Here is a 12,668-nt window from a genome sequence, read left to right as displayed (position 1 = left end):
AGTATTTTAAAACATTACCTATCACATTTTAATTAAGAATTTTAACAACAATGCTTGAAAATGTGTTTATCATGGCTGGTTCTTAGGCATTAGATGTATGGGAGGAAGACAGCATTCAGAGTGTTTTGGAAAACTGGAGAGAAGAAAGGACTGAATTAAAAGTATTAAATTTGGAATCTAACAGTGCTTCTGACAAAGGGAAAGAATGAAATTGCAGTGATTTTTATAAGGCCTGTTTTTCTAGAATCTATGCTGAGGATAACTTTTCTCAAAATAATGCTGAGGAAAAAGTGCATATGTGACAGTCCTCCTTTCAATAGATTGAACAACTGGTTGTAAAACAGAACATTTTTTATACTTGTCCATTACAAATGTATTACAGCTTTCTCTTGGAAACATTCAGTGTTTGTGAGTGAGAAGAACCAAGAGATAATAGCATTAAAAAAAAAAAAAAGTTAAAAATCTTTAATACATAACTTGACTGATACAGATAAAAGCAGATCTTGTTTTCAGATGCTTTGGATGTGGACTTTAAACTGACAGATGATGTTTGGGATGATATTGATGATGAGAAATTAGTATTTGCTAGCAACTTTACCAGTAGAGAATTAGGTAAGGTTATTTTAACAAAATTCTTTGTTTCCTACATACAAATTATTTTACAGGCTATTATTTGAGAATAATTTATTATAGTATACAATGAATAGAACTACCTGAAATATTTTGGTTAATTTACTTGACCACCAGGTTTATTACTCTGCCTTGAATGTCACCTACATTGAGACAAATCTAATATGGAAGAGAGAGTTGAGAAAGCCATAATGAAAAATTTTTTGGATGGCCTGCAACTGCATATTTGTTATTTTATCTGACTGCGTGTCTCTGCTTACGTTTTACATTAGCCTAAAACTCACCGCAGAAATATTTCAAGTGTTAAGATATTTGAATAATTTTCAAACTATTATTTATCAGATTTTGTAAAATATTTACAAGGGGTTTTGGCTGTTTTGTGACTCAGTTTTTAAAACTTTCATTCTTATGTGGAACGTGGAAATATCTGCCTTCAAATTCCAGATGAGTGTGAACCACTTTGCCAGTATACAAGAAGCAAAGCTACAAATGACATTTCAAAAGAGTAAGCATTATATAATTTATTACAGTTTTATTCAGTTAAAAATATTGTCTATTTCACATTTATTGGTATGATTAAATGTATAGAAAGTTGTTCACTCATAAAAGTGAGTGAAATTTCAACTTTTTAAAGGTATGAATTGTTGAATTATTTTAATTTTTTTTATTTAAGTGTGGAGGGAAATAAATAGAAAATCCTGAACTGAAAAGTAAATAATTTTGCACTTCTGTAAAAATACTTAAATTATTCAACTTGATATTTTCAGTTCATGCACCTTACAAGATGAGACCAATATTCACAACTCAGTTGTTTCTGTGGTTAATAGCACATCAAAAGTGAATTTATCTGTACAGAGTGAAAATATAAATATGGTGAGTAAAAATATTTTAATAATAGAATTTCCTACAATTAGAGTATTTTGTTTGTAAATATATTTACCATATCTGACTTATGAATCAGTTTGGACATACTGAATTTCTGAACCTTTCTGTGTTGTCCAAACATGCATACATCCTATGCTTAGTGTGATATTCATGATACAAAGAACTAGGACTTGAATTTACTTTATATAGCATGACTTCAAAACTATTTACTCAATTTGATTGTGATTTTGCAAGTCATCCAGTATATAATTATATTTATCATGAGTTTGGTCCTTGTCAAATACCATAATATCAATATAAATGTATGTACTACATACTACAACAATGTGGCAGTTTCTCTTTTGGTTAATTATTTTAACCATATACACTTTTTAACATTTACATTGCAGTTCAGTTTTCAAGAAAAAAAGCATTCAAATCCTTCACAAGAGCTGAAAAATATGCAGTGTTCTTCGATCTCAAAAATAATCTCAGACTCTTCCAAATTCACTAGGAAAGAGGATTTTTTTATTTTCACGAAAGAACAGGAAAAAGAAGTGGATCCCAGGTAATAAAAAGTTGTGTATGTTTTTCTGTTGCCTCAGTGTTCCCATCCTTAGTTCTTCATGGAACACAGACCTTTAGGCGATGTGTTAATTTATAACATTCATTTTAAAAAGATGAATTTTCACAATAATAGTAGCAATTAACTTTTCTTAGAAAGGAAAATACTTTAAAATTATTTTGCTTGTCTTGGTATTTCTTGACTATACTTTGTATAGTGTTTCCGATTTCATAGGTTTTGATGTACTATACCTAATTTAATTTTTTTGTTTGCTTACTCTTCATTAGATATCTTCTTGATGATGAAATCAATGATGTCAAGCCCTTTCTTGGAATATTTGATGGCATTTTGTAAAACATACACAAAATAAATTGTAAGTGCTAGGGAAAAAAATGTTAGTCATTTTTACAGAGTGAAGCCTTCAAATCCAGTTAAGAGAATTTGATTTCTGTTGTATACTTATTTACTAATAGCTGGATTGCTGCATAGAGTAGATAATAACAAAGTTGATGTCTAATTTATGGAATTCTATCTTATTTTGAAAAGTATTTAAATATTTGTTTATTGACCTTGCTGTTTTCAGGATTACAAAGAAAAATATTGGAACGTGTCAAAGGAGAGTAGTTCTTAAACTGAGAATGCTTCTATAGATAAAGTAAAAATCACATAAGGGAAAGTAAGCTATTTATTACATGCCCTGCTCACAAGTACTCTTTAAATGAATGAAAGACTCTTTCCTCAGAAATTTCTTAATACTTTTTGGTTTTGTCTTTCAGTTTCTCTAATGCTGAATTTTTCATAGCACTGATTCTGTAAAATAATTAGATTTACAAGTAAAAGTAATAGAATGGTAAGTTATTCTAGACTATATTCCTTTTGACAGTGCTATCAACTTGTTAATAAAAAAGTGCAACTTCAATTGAATGTGTTACCAGACTCTCAACAAACCAGTTGTAAAATGTCTATAAACAATATTCTAAAGTTGTGTTTGGCTGTTCACTTTGACACCTGAGGTCATAAAATGGATATTTATGTGTCCTAGTACAGATTTAGGCAACCAAGCATTGGATTTGGATATCTTCTTGTAGCTCTAGTGGTTGAACAGTAGACCTTGCAAGTTCAATAGTTAGAAAAATACATTATATTGCCTAAAATCCAAGAGAATGTTAATTTTCACTGTTAATTATTCAAAATGTGTGGAATTAAAATGTTAAAATCACACATGGAAATTTAGCTGTCTGTTTGTGCAACATTGTTTGTGGTGCAACCAAATGCAACCATGTTTTGCTGCACTACCTGGTTGTATTTCTCTCAGCTAATAACATTTTACTTGACTCCAGTGTTTCCTTACACTTTTGACTTGCTTTCTGGTATAACTCTGTCCATATGAAAGAATGGCTTAGCCCAAGCAGCCTCAACACTCACCACTTTATATGTTTTTGACTGTGCAAATTCCAGCAGGCCCAAGCTTATAACTTATTTTGCTGTAGCTCCAATATTTCATTGTATCTGGAGGTTAGTAGTATGCGAGATCTCTTTTTGTCTCAATTTTTTTTTTAAATTAAACTTCCAGACTGAGGTAATTCAGAAGTACTATACTACTGCTATGTTTAGCCCAGCAGTCGTAGTCATGTACATCCTAGTCACTTCCCAGCTCTGTGCCAGGGTGACATTTAAGAATGCAGAGTGCCAAATGTAATTTTAGGTGCTCCAGAGAATCTTCCCTTGGCTCCATCTACCGTGCCAGAAGAGCAGTGGTCTCCCACATGGAGATGTTCCAGGTCCTCTAGGACATCTAAAATGGTACTTGATGCTGATGTTTAAGCATCTCTCTGCTCTCCCTGCTGCTTGAAATACACAAAATTTTTTTTCAATTTATAGTTCATATTTACATAGCATTCTTTAATTGCCTTTATATCCTGCCTTTCCCTGGGGTTTTAGCTTGCAACAACTAATCAAGCTATTCCTGAGTTTCTTCAAGTTTGACAAAAGCTTTTACATGGCAACACAAAGCTGAGCTTCAAACATGGAAAATAGGAGAGGAAGGAAACAATACAATCTTGTGATCATATAATTTATATAATCTTGTGATTATACAGCTTGCAACTTTCCAAAACCTCACTCATCTGCTGGTTGCTCAGGCCTCGCCTGCAAACCAGGGATGCTTCTGATGCACTTTTCCCGCTCGTCTGCATGAAGCTGCTTCTAAAGGTTCTGAACTGTGAGGTTAACGACTGTAGTAGAAGTTGATTGTGGTTAGGTCTTCATAAAAATTAGTAAGGTAAGCTTGTATTTATTTCTCTGTACTAAGGAAGTATTTTTTCCAGATGTTTTTTGGCCCCATTTCTACACTGAAGGTATATTTCCATTTTTCTGGGAAATATTTTGGTAGTTTATCTAATGTCTAGAAAGTAATTGACATTATTGCTTTTTTGCTTCAATTTTTATATAGTCTAAATATAACCACTTGTTTTTAGTCAGTTTATAGGAGTAGGTTTATATTTAGACTATTTATATTTAGACTATTACTTCAAAGAAAATTATCCTTGCAGGCGGGTATTTTATTTTCCTCGTAGTTTTCCCTAGTGCAGGAGTTCAGTAGTCATTATTGGGTTTCTTCAAGATTCAGGCTGATTAATTTTCTGATACTGTATTCATATTGTTTCTTTTTGATTTTTAAAAGGCTTTAATTTCCAATTTGATCCATAGTCAGAACACAGGATAACAAATGCATTTCAGTACTTTCAAGACTATTCAGAGTACTTTGCAGATGGTTTATAAGATCATTTCCTGTCTCTGTTTCTCGCAAGAAATCAGCATCCTATATCATCCTTGGAAAATTACAAAATTGTGCTATTGCTGCTGACAGCAATAGATGCTGTCATAGATTTCAGAATATAAATCTTTCAATACTGCAATGTCTTTCAGTAATATTGAACCTCTGGTGCAAAAACTTTTTTTTTTTAGAGTTAAGGGCTTTATTTGGCATTGTTGTTTTGCTTCATTATTCATATTCACTCTATGACTCTTTAAAGTCTAAATGGCTTTCAGAAAACCAATTTGGAAGTACTTATATGCTGAAGTGTTCTCTATCTCAGGAGAAGGAATGACTTTTCATATGGTAGCATTTGTTATTGTTCCATTTTTCAAATATTAATAATTGAAAGATGAAAAGTGATAACCATAGTAGGTCTCTGGCAGTAATTAACTGCAGATACACAGTGACTATACTTCAAAACAAATACAGGCAGAAAGAGCAAACTGACTGCAGAATTAGAAAAACCTAGTCAAATCTGAATTTATTTTTCTTAAATTAAACTTCCAAAGTGAGCTAATCCAGAATTACTATACTACTGCTATGTTTAGCCCACCTCCTGCCCATCACCATCTTCTGATTTCCATGGCAATCTGGTGGCTCCCGGGCAGGAACAGTGGTGTTTCTCCACAGATGATTTATATGAATGACCAGGGCACCAAAATCCCAGGTCATACCCCAAAATGTAAGTATAGACATAGCTATGAAGAGCTGTAATTTTAGTCATTTAACTGAATCACCTTAATTGATAAACCTAGTTTACCTGGACTCCTTGTGTAGTCACTAGATAGGGGCAGACACTGTCAGAAGACGATTCAGATTGTAAGTGGGCTGAATTGCTCTCTGGTGGAACTTGCCAAATTACCTATGATGAAAGTGACCACATACAGTTAGCATGGAGAAGCTGATAAATTCAGCCTGTGCTATAAATTCACAGCCAGGCTCACTGAATATTGCCTTTCTTGTGCACATGAAACACCTGAGTTCTTTTATCCACATAAGGATCCAACTTTTCTAAGTTGAATAGTCTTATTTCTGTACAGCAAGAGATGGCTGTGCGCCAGTAATGTTGCTGCATGCAGCTTCCTTTCAGGTGCTGCCCAGATGATAAAACAGACTAATTAAATTCAACAGGATAATGTCAGAAAATTTCACTAAGCTACTACCAATAGATAAAATACAGACTAAAACATAAAAACATTGTTAAAGTCTGAAAGGATCCTTGTTTTTAATTCTGCATAGAGTTGTAATATTAAATGAGTGTCTTGAGTTTGAATCAGTGGGATTGTATAAGTAATTCTTTGGGGATACAGCAGAATGCCACAGACTTTAGTCTGGGGATGATTCTATAAAATTTACATTATAAAAATTCTGTTTCCCATAATGGAGTAGTAAAAGAAAATTCATTGTGACAAGAAGTCAGATTTTACTATCTTACTTGTCTGATTCTCCGTAATAAAATACATGCTCATACCTGCTTTTAATTTAACTTCAACTTCCTTATATGCTTCCTTGTCCTATCACATATATTGGTTTCAAAATATAAACTGAGGTCAACCGTATCTGTGCTTGAAGAAAATGCAATATGCACTCAAAACCCATGATCTTCAAAAATTGTTAGAAGAAAAATAAGTATAGTGTTTAAACATGTTGCCAGACACATCTGTGTATAAGGTACATTCATAGCATATAGAATACTGTAAATGTATTGGGGCATGATTTTAATTGTATGCAGCATGTCTCATGATCATTTTAATTACTTAGACTTTATTTATGTATTTGGAGACTTTAATGGGTTAAACATTACAGTAATTGTTAATAATGGCAGTTGTGACAAGTCAGACTCCTGTTATTTGGGTATATCTTTACTTAGATATACTGTCACAGAATACTTACGTGAGTTATAAAAGTTGGTGCTCTTAAAGGCAGTCAGCATAATGATAAAGAGTGAACAGAAGTCACCATTCTGAAAAATAGTTAAAATCAGTCATTTTGTAGAGCACAAATGATACCTCTCTAAGGCATCATTATGACAGAATCGGTGGTATCTCTTCTAAAAGAAAGGGTATCTTGCATACCTCTTCATGTCATCTCTTCTGCTTTTTATGTAGAAGGAAGAGAGCAGTATCATGTCAATTGTTTTACTGACAGATCTTTAAATGATCTCCATGAAATGAGATCCATGAATGCCTGGGTTTTTTCTAGCTCCTTTGCTTAACAAGGAAATAGAAAAGGAGGTACTGGTCAGGGTAAAATTCACTTCCTGCAGAGGACTAACAGCACATTGAATTTATTGAAGGCTTACATGAGAATAAACTGAGGCACATACAGTGTGCTAATAGTTTGCAGTGATGAAGCTCAGCTTGACTGAAAAAAATCAGATAGAAAAAGGGCAGTGGTTTATGGGCTGCCACTGTTCAGCTGAAATAAGGGCCACCCCAGTTGAACCATATTTCTGTATTTGTTCTTTAAACCTATCTGAGATAAAATATCTGTCCAAGCCCTCACTTTTCTCCCAGTGTTGTAACTCTTGGTCTCCGTGTGCTCTCCACAGGTATTTCAGATGGAGGGGGCTGTGGTAAGGACTCCATCCTCCTAAGTGATTTGTCTCACTGTTGCTCTTCCCTGTGGTTGTGAAGTGACTGGAAAAGCTGTGCTACTGTTAACTTGCAGTCCTGCACTGCATGTCCTGTTCTTAACAAGAGGTCCCAATCCAGACAGTTTATACCAGTTAGGGAGAGTTGTTTCCCAATTCGCTTTAGTATGCTAGCCACCACACTAAAACACTGCACTTTCATTCTGGTCTTGTGGGATGTGCTTTCAGTGTTCCTGAGTCTGGCCTCCTGGGGTTTTTAGATGGATTGTTACCATGTGCCAGGACTTGAGGGGCACATCTCTTTGGTAGTGTGTGAAAATATTACACATTTTGCAGAAATGCAGTAGATTATACTGGGTGGACATACTTTGTATAAAGAAGGTATATGTTCTTTGAAATGTAATAAAAGTGCCTAGATAAGGAATTTCTTCCTGTATTTAAGATATACTACATGGAGCTAGCATGTAATGATGATACAGACTGTCCTTTTGATTGATGCTACATGACAATTTCTGCATTTTTAGATAGTTGAGCATAAGGAAAAACGCAAAACATTTTGGTTTGAAGGCTGTAAGGGTGTTTTGTTTATATAAATGAAACAATGTTTCTTTTGTAACTGTGAAACTTCCTATTAGAGGATGCATGTAACTTTCAAAATAAAAAAGATGCTTGTAACTGTAAATGGCTATGATATATTTGCTGCTCCCCCACCCATTTAGAGGCAAAACCTATTTATGAGGCTTTATTAAGTGCAAATAATTCCCATGGCTTCAGGACAGAAGAAACAGCTGCAGAATATAGTCTGATTTGCATATAAATGACACGATTTCTGCTCAGAAAAGGATATTGAAAAATACATATTTCTAGAGTGAAAACCTGATAGTCACACATATTAAGGTCAGCTTGTGTAACTTTTTTTAAAATGCTGCATGTTGATACCTGATCACGCTTCCAGCTAGATTCAGGCTCTGTCAGTTGTGCCCACTATGAAATTGTGAATTTCTTCTTTTGAGCTAATTAAGCTATCATTTGTAGAAATAGATTCCAAAACATTTATCTCAACACTTTAAGCACTTAAAAGTGCTCAGAATATTTATTAATGCAAGTAGGCAGCTCCAAACTTGGCACTTTTCCTTCAGTACTGTGAATTTGTGATGCGAGGGAATTCCTATTGTTTGGGTAAGACAGAAAAAGTCCTGCTAATTTGCTCTAGTCACTATAATAAATAGTAGGATATAATTAAAGCAGACACAGGGATATTACTTTTACTGTCCCAGATAGTTTCCTCAGGTTATCTTTACTTTTGAAGATAAGTTCATGCTTCTAAAATCTCTGCCTGACATAGGCCACCACTGACCAACTGAGATGCACGGCCAAACCAAAAAAAAAGTGTTTCAAAGCTAAAGTTATATATGCCATTTTATCCCAGTTGTTCCAGCTCATTGCACAAATTCTCTAAAATATGATATTTTAGTAGAAGTATAACTTGATTATTTTAATAATTAACTGTCTTCAACATAGTAGTCATCTAAGTGCTGAACTTGGATGTTACACTATTCAGCATGGCTTCAGCACCAATATTTGTACAGAGCTTAGGCACCAGCAAAGCCAAGCTCTGCAGAACAGACCCCTACCACTCCCAGGCAAGCTGGCAGAGCTCCCCCAGAATCTTGGGGAATACCCTTGGGAAGTCAGCTGGTGTGAGAGAAAGTGAACACAGGGTTCCAGTCAACCAGCCACTTCCCTCCCTGAAAGGCTGTGACTGTGACTTCGCAATGGAGTGTTCATTTACTGACAGGTTCCTGCTACTTCTTAGATATATCCTGACATGAAAGACGTTGGAGAGCCAGGCAGTAAAGGGTTTGGAAGAGACCTGCCAAGCCCTGCTTGGCAAAGGCCTTACTGAGCTGAATGCCATTCCCAGAAGCGATAGATTGTCTACTCAGAGAGATTGATTTGCCACAGTGAATTGTGATTAGTCTGAATGCCTCTTGGAGAGGCTTGATACTGTTTAGTAAAGAAAAAATGAAAGTAGTGCTGTCCAGAAACTTGGATGTGCAGGTCAGAACTTCCTTTTTAGCAATTTCTTTCAGTTTATAAAGACTATTAATTTATCTGAATGAAAATGAGGCAGTAGAGTTTATTACTAGGATTCTGATTTTTTTTTTTTTCCTGGTTGTGGTGTAATATTTTACCTGTTGTAGTCCAGACTTGTTGGGTTACTTAGGTGCAGGAAATAAACAACTTCTGTCCCAGGGCTCCATTCTTGTGTCTTACATGTTATGCCTAGAGGAGGTTTTTCTGTCTAGCTGGGATTTTCTACTCAAAGAATAGTCTCCCAGCAGCTGGATCATTAACATTTTCAGTATCTCCTCAATGATAAAGATTTTAGGCTCTGAGGTCAATTGGGTGGTTTCTAAAAAATGTACTAATAGATGTAAAAGGAGCATTCACCAAAGCATCAACACATTATCAAACAATTTTATTTCAGGAGTATGGCAGTAGAAGTGATTAAGAAAGTGTGGGCCATGAAATAGGTCTGCTTATCTTGTGATACATCACAGAGATGCATTTCAGAGACTGGAGGCTTGCTTAGTGAGGAAAATAACCTGTATTAAGAAGATAGGAGGTACGAGTGGATCTCCCTCCCTCTCTCACGGGTGCAGTTGTCTCAGGCAACCATATTAGCAGAAGCTTAGATGCCATTCTTAGCTTCTGGAACAGATTTACCAAACTGACAGTGCATGCTGAGGATGATAGTAATAAAATGGGCAGTGTGTTCTAGAAGAAAATAAAGTTGGCAGCCTGGAATAGTGAACAGCTTCAGATAAGCATGTGGTTCAACAGAAATTAGTCTCTGTCCATAGAATTTATAGCAGCCAATCAGAAGTGCTCTTTCAGTTCAAGCAGTTAATAATATCTCAGCACTGTAGCTTAAGGGATACAATTTTCAAAATTATTGTAGTGTGGGACCGATAAATTTCAGCACAAAGAAGGCAGTATTCCATATAATTTATTTTAGATTTCCATCTAGGGTATGTTCTGACACTCCACATGAAAGTCAAATTGTCCATGTAAAATGGTTTTCAGGTGATAAGTTGACCCCTGGGGTTTTAGTAAAATAATAGATCCAGAATTCTATCTGACTCTCCAATCTATAAAAGCTAGTTATCAGCTATTTGAAGGATTTGATAAGAAGGAGAAAAAAAAAAAAAGAGCTTTTGTATAGTGACATTTTTCTCATTAATGGGGACAATGTTAGAATCACAAACTCCTCCTGGATTTGGTAGTAAATACTCTGCTGACATGTGTTTTGGGAGGTGGTTGTTCTGTGTGAGGAGTGTATGTGTCTAATCCTCTCTGATATGCATATGGAACAAGGAATATTTCTAATAGACACTACAGCCCTTCAAAGGAAGGGAGTTTACTGTGCCACCATCTGGCCATTATTTTTCAATGCATTCTATCACCAGAGCCTACCTCTGCAGTTTTGCTGGAGAATGACTGTCTTATGGTGCCTAGAGAAACACACGGAGAATAACAACAAACATTTTTTCCTGCCACCATTCTTCAGTATTTAAATGTAGTGCAAAATAAACGGTAACCTGAAAAGAAATGAAGTATAACTTGAAGTTCTTGTCTGAACACTCTTATAGGACCTGCTGTAAATTTTTTTCTAACTTTGTTGTTTTATTTACTTGTATTTTCTTGAGAATACTTACAAGTAGTTCCTAGTGTACTGTGTGGCTTCACTGCCAGTTTAAGCAGATCCAAAGTTAGGTAGAAGCTTTGTTGCATTTTGTTTTAGTAGATGGGTGTATCTGCCTGTACATGCCTATGAAATGCAGCATTAGTAAGTAATGGGGGAAGGTGACAGTAAGATAAGACTAGTCATAGTGACAGTAGAAGCAGCTTGCCTAATAAAATACTAAAAGCATGTTTATGTTTAGTGCACTTGAGTGTCCCTTTGAATTTTGAGCAAAGAAAATACCTCCTTTTTAAAAACAACTATGCTCAAGAAAACTTTGCTTTTCTGTCTGTGTAAACAAAAAGGATTGTCTCAAATTAAAACCCAAGTCTCTCTTCAGTTGTTCCTCACATTAACCACTGTCCTGGATTTTCCCTGCTTGTGTCTGTGATCAGCTTTTAGTTCACTGCAGAAGTATTGCCTGTTATGCTCTGTTCACTGGGAATTTTGCAGGACATGAAGAAGGCTGCAAGGAGGGCTCCTGTTTGCTTCCTGCGTTCTGGGCTACTGGGGGAAGAGGCAGATGTCTCCTCTTCGGAGAGGAACTCAGGAGTGGGGACATCTGACACTCCGAAGTGGGGTAGAGAAGGGAAATGCAGTGAGCCAAGATCTTGTAGGCAGTGTCATGGAGGAGCTGGGATTTTGCTTGCGGGACAGAGCCAAGCTTTAGAAGTGATAGGAGAAATCAGGGTTCCCTAGAGCAGGCTAAGGGGTATCTGTGATGGTCTGTGAACCATTTGGAAATTCTCAGATTGGAAGTAAGATTGGAAAGAAAGATCTACCCTGCAGTGACACAATGGGGAGATTAATTTTCAAGCTTTTCTATTTAATCTAGCTCTCCAAAAGATCACACTTCTTGTGATTTAAAGAATAGCTCTGTCCTGCCATTCTATTAACACCTGCTCTTAGAAATCTGGATTCTGTGGGTGTGCTTATGAGAAGGAAAAGCTTCTACCTAAAGACAATTGCTAATTCAAGGTCGCTGTGGATAGGATCAAAAAGACCTAACTACTCTTAAACCTTGCCTTTTTCTGGTTTTGTTTGGTTGGTTTTAGCTTTACAGAGATAATTGGTCCCACAAGTGGGTAAGTTGTAACAGATGTGGGACAGGCCTGTTCACTCGAGTGAACTCCTGCTCACTCAGGTACATATGAGGTCTACTGGAGTGTGCTCAAAAGCAAAGTGTCTGTCACGTTCTTAAAGTGCTTTTCTTCTGGAAGAGCAGATCTGAGGAGCAGAAGAGTTTATGAGTAACACTGACATCTGCTATTGACTGGATTTAATCTGCATTAACCCTTTCCAAAGTAGCTATATATTCTCCTTTGGGTTGTTTGTCACTCTGAGGCCGATTTTAAAATGTGTCATCCAATTTCAAGGTTTCAGGTGTTAGCACTGAAACATTTACCTATCCATTGAGTTAATCACCAAAACGTTTGTATTTGTGGCCCTG

General features: G+C 35.7%; 1 protein-coding gene and 1 long non-coding RNA gene across 2 annotated transcripts in view; one reads left to right on the top strand and one right to left on the bottom strand.

Annotated features, from left to right (window-relative positions):
* HFM1 (helicase for meiosis 1) overlaps positions 1-3,252 on the top strand; it is a 39,771-nt gene extending 36,519 nt beyond the window's left edge. The window contains exons 33-37 of the mRNA XM_069789208.1: positions 514-612; positions 1,075-1,135; positions 1,398-1,503; positions 1,905-2,062; positions 2,347-3,252. Of these exons, the coding sequence (XP_069645309.1) occupies positions 514-612; positions 1,075-1,135; positions 1,398-1,503; positions 1,905-2,062; positions 2,347-2,413 (491 nt within the window). The 3' untranslated portion in view covers positions 2,414-3,252. The remainder of the gene's footprint in view (positions 1-513; positions 613-1,074; positions 1,136-1,397; positions 1,504-1,904; positions 2,063-2,346) is intronic.
* Positions 1-12,668, bottom strand: part of LOC138686415 (uncharacterized) — a 31,187-nt gene that overhangs the window by 16,611 nt on the left and 1,908 nt on the right. The window contains exons 3-5 of the long non-coding RNA XR_011325770.1: positions 11,193-11,305; positions 10,951-11,075; positions 5,638-5,739 (exon numbers count right to left, since the gene is read on the bottom strand). This is a non-coding gene — a long non-coding RNA (uncharacterized lncRNA). The remainder of the gene's footprint in view (positions 1-5,637; positions 5,740-10,950; positions 11,076-11,192; positions 11,306-12,668) is intronic.

The sequence above is a fragment of the Haliaeetus albicilla genome, chromosome 8 (genome assembly GCF_947461875.1).
Source record: "Haliaeetus albicilla chromosome 8, bHalAlb1.1, whole genome shotgun sequence".
Lineage (NCBI taxonomy): Eukaryota > Metazoa > Chordata > Aves > Accipitriformes > Accipitridae > Haliaeetus > Haliaeetus albicilla.
Note: the sequence above shows the minus strand (reverse complement) of the source record. Positions and strands in the feature narration are given on the sequence as shown.